A 13795-nucleotide genomic window follows, 5' to 3' on the forward strand; every position below is an offset into this window, starting at 1 on the left:
GCACAGGCAACAAAAGCAAAAATAAACAAAAGAGATTGCGTCAAACGGAAAAACTTCTGCACAGCAAAGGAAACAACAGAACAAAGAGGCCGAGGCAGATGGATCACCTGAGGTCAGAAGTTCAAGACCAGCCTGGCTAATATGGTGAAATCCCATCTCTACTAAAAATACAAAATTTAGCCGACTGTGGTGGCAGGTGCCTGTAGTCCCAGCTACTCGGGAGACTGAGGCAGGAGAATCACTTGAACCTGGGAGGTGGAGGCTGCAGTGAGACAAGATCATGCCACTGTACTCCAACCCGTTCGACAGAGTAAGACTCTGTCTCAATAAAAAAAAAAAAAAAAGAAGGAAAAAGAAAAGAAAATATTTGCAAACCATTTATCTGACAAGGGACTATTATCCAAAAATGCATTAGGAACTCAAACACCTCAGTAACAATAAAAGAAATAACTCAATTAAATACTGGGGCAAAGGCTCTGAACAGACATATCTCAAAAGAAGATATCAGAATGGCCAATCTGAATAAAATGCTCAACATCACTAATCATCAGGGAAATGCAAATTAAAACCATAATGCGCTGTCACTCACACACACCTGTTCAGACGCTGTTGTTGAAGAGACGCCACGTGTTGGTGAGGGTGTGCAGAGGAGGAACCCCTTGTGCTTTGTTGGTGGGGATGTAAATTAATACAGCCATCCTGAAGAGCAGTGTGGAAATTCCTCAAAACACTACAAATAGAATTACCATACGACCCAGCAATCCCACTTCTGGCTACGTACCCAGAGGAAATGAAATGAGTGTGTGGGAGAGAACCTGCACCCCCGTGTTCATGGAGCGCTGTTCACGGTACCCCAGACAGAAAATCAACCTCAGTGTCTATCAAAGGATGATAATGAAATATGATAATTCATATTTCCCTTCCTAATTCATTAGCACACTAAAAAAGAACAGAGCCATCTATGCATTTTGTTTTCCCTGTGGTATAATCACTAGGTGACCTTTCTAAGCCTTGCACAAAACGCACACTTCTTAAGACTGGTGCTGTCTTGGGTGCCACTTGGGGCTGGCAGCCCAGCCCCACAGGTCGGAGGGGCTTTGGAGGTGTGATTCATCATGCCCTACCTCTGGAGTGTGAGTGCACTGTCTGCACCCCACCAGCCATGAAAGTGCATGATAACCCATAATTAAACAAGCCAGCAGGGTGAGCAGGTGCAGGTAGGTGTGATTTGGCACAGGAAAACCACAACAAGGTGATTTTTGAAGTTTTATTTGCCTAAAGCAAGAGAAAACAAGCTTAACCAGGTAACACACGCTTCAAAGGCTCCACAGCCAGGATTTCAGAACTGCTAGATCCCGCGGCCCCCAAAGAGCAGCACGGCGGCTTCTCGGTGGCTTCACACAGACCACCCCATGCTCCACACGTCCAGGTGCCGCGCCCATATGCCCACACCCGTGCAAATGCTGGTGTGTCATCTGCCAACCCACTCTCTGTCAGGTGCCTGCCGTCTACCCTCGTGTAAACACGTTGTTCAGTCTTGTGGAAAATATTAGCTTTCTCCCTTAGACGAGTATAATCATCACCAAACGCAAAAATCAAAAGCACAATGTGTGATCAACTACCGGCCCACACAGGACGCCACTCGGACACCGGCTGCTCCTCTGGAACAAGCACACAGCACTCCTGTCTCTGCCAAGCATATTTTCCCATCTCCAGGCCGGGAAAACGCCTTCACTGGCCTGGCGCCGAGGCAGATGCCGGGATGAGCTTGGGTTTGGCTTGCTGGGGTGGGGCCACGTCCGGGATCTTCTCCCCGTGTTTGTACACGCTCACTGTCACATCAATCTTCTCCCCACCATACTTGTTCTTCACGTTGATGCTGTACTTGCCCGAGTCCTCAGAGGTCACGCCTTTGATGGTCATGCTGACGTACTTGGCCTGCTCCACCTTCACCGAGAAGTGCTCGCTGAGCTCGATGTCCTGGTCATTCTTGAACCAAACCACTTCGGGGTCAGGGTTTCCAAACACCGTGCAGGTGAGATTCAAGGTCTTTGGAAGAAAGAGGTTGGTGGAGAAGGAAGAGTTAGGAAAAGGAAAGTCCTATCACTCCCTCAGACGGTGTGCTCCAGGTCACACTCAGTGACACCCCCTCAGACGGTGTGCTCCAGGTCACACTCAGTGACACCCCCTCAGACGGTGTGCTCCAGGTCACACTCAGTGACACCCCCTCAGACGGTGTGCTCCAGGTCACACTCAGTGACACCCCCTCAGACGGTGTGCTCCAGGTCACACTCGGTGACACCCCCTCAGACGGTGTGCTCCAGGTCACACTCGGTGACACCCCCTCAGACGGTGTGCTCCAGGTCACACTCAGTGACACCCCCTCAGACGGTGTGCTCCAGGTCACACTCAGTGACACGTATTGGTCCTTCAATCGTTTGTTTAGCAACAAGGCTTTATGTACCTAAGCACCACTCTAGACAGAGCAGCCAGAGGACATCAGGGAACAGGTTCACTATGTCACGGGGAGCTCATAAAAAAAACAGTGAGCACATGTCCTATTTATTCTCAGCTTTTATCCATAGCCTAAGTCAATTAACTAATTTGAAAGTAATTTAATTAAGCTCTATGTTTTATAGTAGATATATCCAGCCTGCTCCCAAATTCCTTTCTATTTAGACGTATGGGTCCCTCTTACCAGTTCCTCTGGCAGACCCCATGAATATATTGTCTTATAACTGGTAAATTGGAGGCAAAAAAAATGCATTATTGAAGCTTAGTTAAAATACGCTTTCAGCCTAGAATAAAGTGAAACGATTGCTAGTTTCTCCATTACATCCTAAGATGACATCTCAAGAGTTCTATAGGCTTTTCCTTTAACTGCTAAAGAAGAGGTCTATAAACTTTTGTCTTCTGGCCTAATAAAATTCTCTCAAGTATCTCTGTCCCTGTGACATTGAGTCAGACCCGCTGAAGCAACCAGAGAAGTATCAATTAGATATCAGTAATTCTCCTGACAGGCAACAAATTACACTGCAGTAAGTGGCTTCCACGATGTGTTCCACAGTGACCTTGAGAGTGGGAGCAGAGATTTGTTTCTTCCGTGTAGTAAAAGCTGTGTTCTTTCACACGGGAAGAGGGGCCTGCACCTTCATACAGGCAGGCAGGCCACGGCGGGTGTGGCCGCCTCGTCCTGCACTTGCTCCTCTGGGTGAATGGCCACAGGAGCAGGTGGCACCAGCCCCCGGCAGACCCTGAGGGCCTAGAAACACCCACAGCCACAGCACCTGCCTTGAGGTGCCCAAGTGGCACAACGTGTTCCTGTGACCACAGGTTTGTGGATTCAGAATGTTATGCGATTCCTTCCTTGGAGAATACAGGGGTTATCCCAGGCCGTCTAGGAGGGGCAGGAAAGTAGGGGTGACTATGGGTTCCCTGCAGGTTGAGTGAGGACACAGAAGCCCCTCGCTGGGTTCCCTCTGCTCTGCCCCAAAAGGAGGGGCTGCATGCACTGCACCGTGCTGAAGCCCCGCCCCGGCCGAGTTGAGAATCCTCACCTTCCCTTCCATGATGGTCACCACATCAGGCAAGCCGCCAATCAACCTGCCACGATCTGCGATGGGAAAGGAAAAGCACTTCAGTTAGGAAAACATATGTGGGACGTTCCCGCGGAGCAGGGGCCGTGTAAGCAGCAGCGGGTACCAGGGTGAACGTGGGGAGGCGTTTATGCTCAGGAGAGAGAGCACCAAAGAAAAAGATTTATACGTTGACAGTTGAGGGATAAACCAAAGCCAAGGGAAGGTAGGTGAGGAGATAATAGACTCTGTGAAGGCGCGGGGGGTGAAACACTCCAGAGGAAATGTGAGATAGGGGCCGGTCTTGAAGGGTGAACAATTCACCAAGGACTGAAAGCCTGGAGAGCCGCGTGTGTCCGAGTTGGGCAGAAAGTGAAGGGGCCCTGGCCACGCCTGGTGGCTCACACCTGTAATCCCAACATTTTGGGAGGCCGAGGTGGGCAGATCATCTGATGTCAGGAGTTAGAGACCAGCCTGGCCAACATGGTGATACCCTGTCTCTACTAAAACTACAAAACCTAGCCGGGCATGATGGCGGGTGCCTGTAATCCCAGCTACTCGGGAAGCTGAGGCAGGAGAATCGCTTGAACCCAGGAGGCAGAGGTTGCAGTGAGCCGAGATCATGCCACTGCACTCCAGCCTGGGTGACAGAGCAAGGCTCTGTCAAAAAAAAAAAGAAACAGAGAAGAGAAGAGAAAAAGGGACAGGGACAGGGAAGGGAGGGGAAGGGAGGGGAGGGGAGGGGAGGGGAGAGGAGGGGAGGGAAAGGAAGGGGAAGGGAGGGGAGGGAAGGGAAGGGAGGGGGGAGGGGAGGGGAGGGGAGGGAAGGGAAGGGAAAGAAAAGTGAAAGGACCCTGGGTGTCTGGGCTGCAGATTCTGCAAGGGAAGACAGAGGACAGGAGTGAAGGTGGGGGCCCACAGGGTAACGGGGCTAAGGCCAAAAGCAGTGCAGGGACCAGCAGTGCAGGACGTGGGGCTCCAGGACAGGGTGCAGTGTTGGTGGCATTGTTACATCAGGGTGGGGGGTTGCTGGTTATTATTTAATACACAAAGTTGGTACTCTAAAATATAGACCTTTTTGCCCCACCCAAAATAATTTACCATCCTGGTTACAATCTAACAGGTACTTACTTTTCTCTGCAAAAGCAGCAGCTCTAAAAGTTAAAGGGGACAGGGAGGAGAGAATGAAAAAAGAGTATGAGAAAGTGCTTCCAACAAAATGTACAGCTGAGAGACTCACTAGCGATGAGAGCAAAAGAAAGAAGGAAATACGTTGGCATTCTCTCAGAAGAACATGTTCAGATCACAGGATCCCAGCATGGGTATCATCGCTTTTCCTGATGGTTCCCACTGCCCATTTTGAGGTGGAAAATGCCCTATTATCCAGATGCTAAAACCCACAGAAAAGTTTAGCATTCCAGTTCACAGGTTGAAGAGATTTTTTTTTTCCACAAATTCACCAGATTGCACTGGAGACTTGAGATATTTTTGGAACTTGTCAGTTTCTGATCTATCTTGCTCATCCCTGTACCCAATCAACAAATGTTTATTAAATAAGCTAGCACAGGCCAAGGACTGTGGTCAGCTTTGGATGTGCGAAAACTCGATCGTGTATTTGAAAACCCCGAATTTTCCTTAAAAAGTTGCTCTGTGTGATGTGCAGACTGACGATAATTGACAGCAGCAGCATCACCATCTTGGACTAGCATCGCCATTTTAAGTTTTCCTTGATTAGAAACCGCCTAAGTCCAGCTCAAAAACATCAGCTTAAAGGCTAATGTCAGCAGGACCATAAACCACAAATGACACCTCCAACCAGAAACATACCAACCTTGGGATAACCAATCCTCCAATCAAAAACATTCCCACCCTTAGATAACCTCCCCTCCAACCAGAGGCATTCCAACCCCACAATGAAACTCTCCTTCACACAGAAACACTCCTAGCCTGAACCAGAACCTTTAAATACCCTTAGTCTGTAAGAGAAAGTGCTTCTGACCGAAATCTGCCAGAAGACCCACTCAGGTCTATTCTCCAAAATAAACCTGTCTTTGACTGTTAAGCTGCTTTGCGTGTCTCTTTCCTCTTTCTTCAACTCTTACAATAATGATTTTCGAAATTCATCCAGGGTTCCGATGACCCTGGACAGTCCGTTGATAAATGCATTTCTGGTTTAGGAGAATGCCTACCCCTCCACATACTGCATTGCTTAAATTGCCACTTCTGTCCCAGAAATGGCTCTTTCTTTGGGTCACCCAGGCTTCCATACAGATTCCCACATGCAGCCAAATTGACTGGGAGTCAACTGCCCCCAGGATGATATCACAGTAACCAAATACGCAAATCTTACTTGAGTTGCTGGAATTCTGCAAATGCTTCATCAAAAGCTGTAAGGAAATAGTTCTTATGTTAGTAACCATTTCAGTGTTCAGATTTTATTTATTCACTCAAATATTCTACCAGTGAATCTGTTCATGAAAACTGATATACTGGAAGAATGAATAAAGTGATTTTTTCATTTTCTCGAAATGAAAATCATAAATTCATATTGTCTCCTGTATTCATATCGTATTCCCTCCCTTCAGCATCTAAATGGATTTCTAAATAGAGATTGTTAAATGCTAAAGAAGAATTCTCTTACCTTGTCCGGACAGGTCAAGGGAGCGTTGATGGTTATCTTTGCCATCGAAAATCTCAAAAGTGTATTTTCCTTTATCCTTCTCTGTCGGCTCACATATCTGCAGCCAGGCCATCTCTTCACTCCCCCCGATTCTCATATGCTCACTGGATGAGATCTTAGCATCTCTTTAAAATAGCAACAGGAATGTATCCAAGTTAGGGTCTCCATGTCACATGCACAATGTCTATGGGGCCATGTCCTGCTGCTGTGACAGCCTTCTCTAACTTGCTGATGCCAATATCACAATAGATTATTCTGGCTGTTACGAATGTATTGACCACATCAGTAACTCAGATCTGAAAACCTTCAAACATTAAATGATACTTAATTTTCAAAGGTATATTATTATTTACTTGTCACAACATAATGGACTTAACATTATTCTCTACAGTATGGTAGTTCCTCAAAAAATTAAAGCTAGAACTATTATATGATCCACTAATTGCACTTCTCCGTAGATGCCCTGAAGAATTGAATGCAGGGTCTTGGAGAGAGATTGTCACACCCACATCCTTAGTAGCATCGTTCACGACAGCCCTGGTGGGGAAGCAGCCCAAGCGTGCATTGGTGATGAATGGATCAACAGACTGTGGACCATAAATACATGAGGGAAATCCCAATGCCTGCTGCAATGTGGATGAACCCTAAGGACATTTTGCTGAGTAAAATAAGCCTGTCACAAAGAGACAAACATGTACTCCTATGAAGGGCTTAGGTAGTCAGATTCACAGAGACAGGAAGTAGAACTGTGGGTACCAGGGGCTGGGGGAGAGGAACAGGGAGTGAGGGTTTAATGGGAACAGAGTTTCGGTTTGGGAGGATGAAAAGGTCCTGGGTGGTGGTGGTGGTGGCTACACAATGATGTGAATGTACTTAACACCACTGAACAGTACCCTTAAAGATGGTTAAAATGCTAACTTTTACATTATGTGTATTATGCCACAATTTTTTTAAGGTTATATAAAAACAAGGTGCTCATACCATTCCTGCCTTCTAAGATTCCCACATCTGCAACGTATAAGGCCAACCTGTTTACTGCAGACAAATGGGTATAAGTTATTTCCTAACATTACTTCAGTTTAGAGGGAGCCTGAGAGATTTGTGGAAGTCGTAGTCACAGGCACATGAAAACAGGACTGACTCCAGGGCCACACAAGAGCTGGAATGTGGACCTGTTTCTCTCAGGCACCAGCTCCAGAACAGCTGGAGCTCGGGGAAACGGGCTGTGTCAGTTGCACAGAGAGCCAGCTGTGGTGCTTGTGGCATCTTTCATTACCCTTGCCGGCAACCAAGAATGCCTTGAGTTCCATCAGGAAAAAGAATTCTCCAGCCCTCCTCACCATCATAGCCTTTTTCTCTGTTATTCTTTCCTTCAACAAATATATCTTAAGCCTATAATAAATGCACAGCTCAGGCCGGGTGCAGTGGCTCATGCCTATAGCCCCAGCACTTTGGGAGGCCAAGGTGGGAGGATCACATGAGCCCAGGAGTTCGAGACCACCCTGGACAACAAAGCAAGACTGTCTCTACAAAAATACAAAAATTAGCCGGGCATAGTGGCAAGCACCTATAGTCTCAGCTACTCAGGAGACTGAGGCAGGAGGACTGCCTGAGCCAGAGAAAGTCAAGGCTGCAGGGAGCTGTGATCACACCATCGCACTCCAGCCTGGCCAACAGAGTGAGACCCTGTCTCAAAAAGTATATATGTAAAAATAAATGCTTGGCTCTGTGTCCTGGTCTCTGGTGGTGGTGCTGGCAGTGTGTGTCAGAATCGAGTCTGTCCAGATATAAAGTGGGAGCTCCATGAGGGCACAGCGGGATCCTGGTGCACACTAAGCCAGAGAGGACGAAATGGCTGCTCCCAGGGATGGTTTTGTGAGATTGGCTTCAGCCTGAGACTTAGCGTCTCGGATCCTGGACAGAGAAGGGAGGATCTAACGCTGCCCATGTGGGGTTGTTTTAGGAATCCAAGAAGATATGATCAACATCTGTTGAAGCAACTCTGGAACATAATTGATACACATTTGTCTACAATAATCAGGTCGGCCTCCCCTGTTGCCGATGTGGGACGAGCTTGTGCTGCCTTAGAAGGCAGGGCAGTGTGAGCACTTTATTTATATCTAAACTTTTAAAAATGGTGTTAGAATGCACATAATGTAAAAGGGACCCCTTTAGCCCTTCACAATATGTTAATTATCTCCCTTCTCCCATGAGCTGACCCTCCCCGGAAAGAGGCAGGAGAATCGGATCGGGCAATCCTTCAGGACTCTCTCATTCCCACGCCTGGAATTCTGTACGTTGCTGACCCGGGAGCTTCACAAAGGCTGACCCCGCAACAGAGCCCCATGCTCTGCCCAGCTGCTCTCAGTCCACAGTCAGCACGGGCTGCGCGGGGAGCGGGAGAGGGAAGGAGAAGCGATAAGGCCAGGACCCCGGGACCCCAGGATCCCAGCACTCCGGAGCCAGAGAGGGCCAGGCCGATAGTGCCATGTTTGCAAGCTGCAGGCTGGCGTTCACATTCCAGGCGACACGGACTCGCCAGGTTTTCCATCCGTGGTGTGGCCCAGGGCAGGTGAGCATCAGTGGCCACACCAGCCGTCCTGTGAGCTCACAGCAGGTCGCTAGTACTAAAGTGATTGATGGGCCATTCCAGCACTCAGACCTACTTATCCCTGTGTACAAAAGGGAAATTAGACTTTACATGGTGATTCTCAGCTCTGCAGAAAAGAAAAACCTTGCAAGAACATATACCAAGCAGTGGATTAGCCAGTCAATCCCAAACCCTGGCGTGCGAGGAGGAGCAAGAAAGCCCATCTGTGCAGAGACCTGAAGGTAAAGAGACACTGGCACACTGTAGGGACATCACAGCTTGATTAAGAAAGACTTCTTTATCCCCCCCACCCCCCGCCCATATGCACTTACAGCTGAACACTTTACAGACCAATCAGCGGATTGGAAATTACAGATCAGTGGGGAACTGAGCCCGCTGTAATCGTTTACTGACTAAATGTACCCCATCCAAGGAAACGGTTCACCAAGGGTGTGGAACTCTTCTGGTCAGAGTCAGAAAACCTTGTTTTGCCAACACCGATGGGCCTTAGTTATCTTGTCACCTTCTCTTGTTGGAACTGATGAGGGTCAAAGTTCTAACAAATGCGCGCGCACACACACACACAACCAGGCACTGCCAACTTGGCTATATGTGCTTCCTGCACACACAAAGACTCATGGGGCAGGATTCCAGCCTGAGACTCCACACATCAATAAGGCCCTCAGTCCTGCTTGGCCCCACCCTGCTTCCCTGCCCTGCAAAGCCTGGATGCTGCTTGGGGACTTGTGATGAGCTCCCTGCTTGTGGATAAGGGGACGATTTTTGTCATGCCTGGTGTCTTGAATCCTGCACCAAACGCTGTGTTTGTGCTGACGCTGGTCAGTCTCACCGAGAGGACGCAACAATCGCTGCCGCCCTGTGTGAGCTCATCCCCCTGTGTGAGCTCAACCTCCCACACGCCACATGGGTGTTAGGGAGAAGACAACGTTTTCTTGATCTCCATTAACTCAAATATGTCTTCTTCAAAGAGCTAAATTACGCGCCAACACTGTTGCATCCTAGATGTATAGACGAAGATGTTCAAACCTCTGCTCTGTGTATGTGTATGTGTGTTTGTGTGTGTGTGAGAAAGAGAGAGAGACTAGAATTTCTTCCACGGGGTAAAACTGTAAACAGCCCCGAAATCTCACTGTTTAGACTCGGAGCCATGAAGAAAAGCTAGTGAAGTTTCCACCGTATCAGCCACGTTGTACACAGCTTTGTCCAACAGGTGAAATTCACTGGGCCGCTAAGTCACCTTGCAAATGCTTCATGAAGTGGTGGCATTTTAGCCTTTGCAGCGTTTATGTTCTGCTGGACTACGTCCCATCCCAATGGTGATCCGTTCTACTCACACAATTAGCAACTTGCTTATAGACAAAAGAAAGATAATTTTATTTTGATATAGGTGACAAGGGAAAAAGGTACACTTTCACACAAGCATTCATAAAATAGCTGTAAATGTGTCCAACCGGCCTCCTGACTTTGGTGTAACTGGACACACTGGCTTGGCATCAGTGAAGACAAGGGCCCCACTGCAAACAATTGCTTCACTGGCCTCACGTTGATGGCCCTAGGCCTTTGGAGTGACTTATCATTCAAGTTTCACTTTTAAAAAGTGACCCTCTACTTCAATGAGAGATTCTTTACAACAGCCACACAATTTGGGAAAGGAACACTTGAACCCAAATCTCAGCCAGTGACAAAGGGTAAAAACCACTGTAATGAAGGAATGGTGTCCACTGACCACCAGATCACACACTGGCCCACTTGGTGCCCTTCTCGGAACCCACATGCTCCTGGCCCCACCTCCTTCGTCACAGTTGCGGCCTCCGCTGCCACCCCGGGATCTGGGTAAACATGCACGCATGCGAGATGCCCTGAGCCAGGACCCCACAGCCTGCAGCTGGGACACTACCCTTCCCTGAGCTGCAGCTGCAGAAAGGTAGCCATGAGCCTGGGATCAGGAACCTGCTTAAACCCCAATCCCAGCCTCGAGCTGCCCATGTTGGTGTTCTGACCCTGGCTTCTCTTGCATCACACACACTTCTCTTGGACTGGGTTCTAAGTCTGTTCCCTCAATATGACTCAGACAAAGTCACTCACAGAACATGGACAGCCATTAGCAGAGGCTCCTGCTGCCCTGATGTCTGCAACCCTGGCTGCTCACCTTGAGGGCAAATGCTGGTTTCCAGATTCCTACTCCCAGCTTCAGGGTCTCACCCTAGACCCCACGCCCTCTCATTTGGCTTCCCCTGAATGAGCAACTTAAAAGAGGGCCAAACACGTCCTAGTGCTCAAAAATAGCTGTTCATTTCTTTGACTATCTGGTTGCTGAATTATAACTGTTGTCTTACCTAGACAATGACTTAGACATACAGGGATTTTAAAAGTATTATTATTGTTGTTTGAGACATAAATGAGCCAAATATGACAAAACCTCTTCTTCGTATTACTTGATTACAAAACATGACCAAATTCCTTCATTCCAAACTAAAGTGAAAATGGTTTGTATTAATACAAGACAGTGGAGGATAGAAGAAAGCACACGTTTCTGCTCCTTCGTGCAAAAGCAACCAGCAGTTCGGTCGCCTATGACGGGCTAGGTGGGAAGGAGACAAGTAAGGGGCATGGGGGCAGGTGAGCAGGGAGGAGGAGAGAAGGTCTGGGCTCCAGTTCTGTAGCTCAGACTCTTGCAACCACACTGCCTTTCACATTTCCCAAAATAGATGAGGAACATCAGCGTGAAAGCAAGGGGAACCCAAAAGAAAATACGAACAGTAACAAACGAACGTAACTATGTCGCAAATGAATTGCTTATCACCCAGAACACAAAGAAATACAGCAGCTTTGGAAAGCCATATTTTGATTTGATACTGCATGGCTAAAGATGAAAGGAATTAATTGCAGGAAACACTGAACTCTAGTTTGCACATTTCTTTCTCACAGAGATATGAGTTACTAATTCTGAAACTGCTTGATGTAAATACTAGGATTGGAAGGAAAAAAAAAAAAACAATAGATGAGAGCCAGGCTTCTCCCTGGGGAACCGAGTTATAGCTCAGGAAAGGGGCAAGGCTTGAATGAAACCTGTGGAGTTGGACTGGACTGGGATCCTATCAGATTCTAGTACACAGACGGTGAGATGCAGAAGTGGACACAGATGTACAAGTGTGTGCCTCCGCGTGCACCCACATGTCACCCAGTCCTGTCTCCAGAGCGTGTAAGACCTGCGGCTCCCTGAGACATTGACAGTCTCTGATGCCACCCTTGGTCCAGGAGCCAGGGCTTCTGGGATTGTAGAACTGGGGCAGAAAATACAAGACGAGTTGGGAATGTTTTACGGACCCAGAAAATAAGGCACTGCTGCTAAGAAGACACAGGCACGCACGCTGGAGCAAGCAGGTGACAACCGGAAGAAGCTCCCAAAGGCCAGAGCTGGAACAATTTGAGCAAAGTCACAGCTCACAACATAAAATCAGCATCCCTGAGTCCAAACGGATGCAGCCAAGCAGCTGAATGAGGAGGTACACAGAGGAGAGGCCAGCACCTCCCAGCAGAACAAACATAGGAGGAAGAGGGAACTAGAAAATTACCCTCTACCCAGCCCCTCAGAAATCAGTGCTGCAGGCCAGATTCACTGCTGAACCTCAAATCTCAGCACACAGGTCTGTAGAGGGACAAGAGACTTGCCAAGTCCTAAAGTATTTACTAATTACCAAGGGAAAAATAATAACGTTCCCAAGAAGAGACAGGGCAGACATTGCCTTAACCCAGTGATCAGATATCAGCATGGCTTTTGTTGTATTCCAGCTAAAACTGAGTCACCAACCCAATCATGGGAAACACCAGGTAAACCCAGACGGAGGGCATGCTTCAAAGTGACAGACAGACGGCTTCAAGGCACCCAGGCCAAGAGAGACAAGGAGAGCCTGAGGAACTGTCCTAGACAGGGGGAAACCAGGAGCCAGGACACCTGGTTGCAACATGGGACCTGAGATTCAACACGAGAACATGGAAAAGGGCATTCCTGGAAAAACAGGTGCAACCAGAACTGGTCTGTAGCGGAGTTAATAGCATTACATCATCATTCAGCTCCTGGTTTTGATGGTTATAAGGTGGCTAGACAAGACGTTAACCTCAGGGGAAGATGATGGAGGATATAAGGGAACTCCATACTTTCTTCCCAACTTGTTTATGAGTCTAAAATTATTTCACAGTGAATGATTTAGAAATATTATATATTTGTAACTGAATATTATATATAGTAAAATAAATGGTTGGAACTAACACAAGTGCAAAAATCTAAAAACTAAGTCTGAGATCAATAATGGCTGACAGACCAGGCGTGGTTGCTCACGCCTGTAATCCCAGCACTTTGGGAAGCTGAAGTGGGTGGATCACCTGAGGTCAGGAGTTTGAGACCAGCCTGGCCAACATGGTGAAACCCGGTCTCAAATAAAAATACAAAAATTAGCCAGGTGTGGTGTCACGTGCCTGTAATCCCAGCTATTCGGGAGGCTGAGGTGGGAGAATCACTTGAACCCAGGAGGCAGAGGTTGCAGTGAGCCGAGATCACACCACTGCACTCCAACCTGTGTGACAGAGAAAGACTCCGAATGAAAACAATAAAAACGAAAAAATAATAATAATAACGACTGACAGAGGCAGGTAGATGGAAGCACAAGAACAGAGCTGGAGCCTCAGAGGCAGTGCTTCCGTGGAGTCCACTGAAGGTTGTTATTGATGTTAGCCCTGAGGTTTCAACAGCACTGTGGTGTCGGAGCTGGAAAGGCAGACTTTCGCTCTTCTCAGTGCGGTCTGACATTCAAGTGAACTCCACCTAGATCTTGCTCCCCTTCTGAAGGGAAATGTAGATAAAATGGGAAAATTCCCAAAAGCTAGGAAATATTTGCTTCTAGGCTGGAGAAGACAGTATTGAGGAATGCT

The 13795-nt window shown here is 47.7% G+C and overlaps 1 protein-coding gene across 1 annotated transcript in view; it reads right to left on the reverse strand.

Annotated features, from left to right (window-relative positions):
* Nucleotides 1–1253: 1253 nt before the first annotated feature.
* Nucleotides 1254–13795, reverse strand: part of MYOM2 (myomesin 2) — a 99789-nt gene continuing 87247 nt past the window's right edge. The window contains exons 33-37 of the mRNA XM_033177663.1: nt 6217–6380; nt 5926–5962; nt 4707–4729; nt 3558–3613; nt 1254–2049 (exon numbers count right to left, since the gene is read on the reverse strand). Of these exons, the coding sequence (XP_033033554.1) occupies nt 1732–2049; nt 3558–3613; nt 4707–4729; nt 5926–5962; nt 6217–6380 (598 nt within the window). The 3' untranslated portion in view covers nt 1254–1731. The remainder of the gene's footprint in view (nt 2050–3557; nt 3614–4706; nt 4730–5925; nt 5963–6216; nt 6381–13795) is intronic.

Source organism: Trachypithecus francoisi, unplaced genomic scaffold (assembly GCF_009764315.1).
Source record: "Trachypithecus francoisi isolate TF-2019V2 unplaced genomic scaffold, Tfra_2.0 Contig01558, whole genome shotgun sequence".
In the NCBI taxonomy this organism is placed as follows: domain Eukaryota; kingdom Metazoa; phylum Chordata; class Mammalia; order Primates; family Cercopithecidae; genus Trachypithecus; species Trachypithecus francoisi.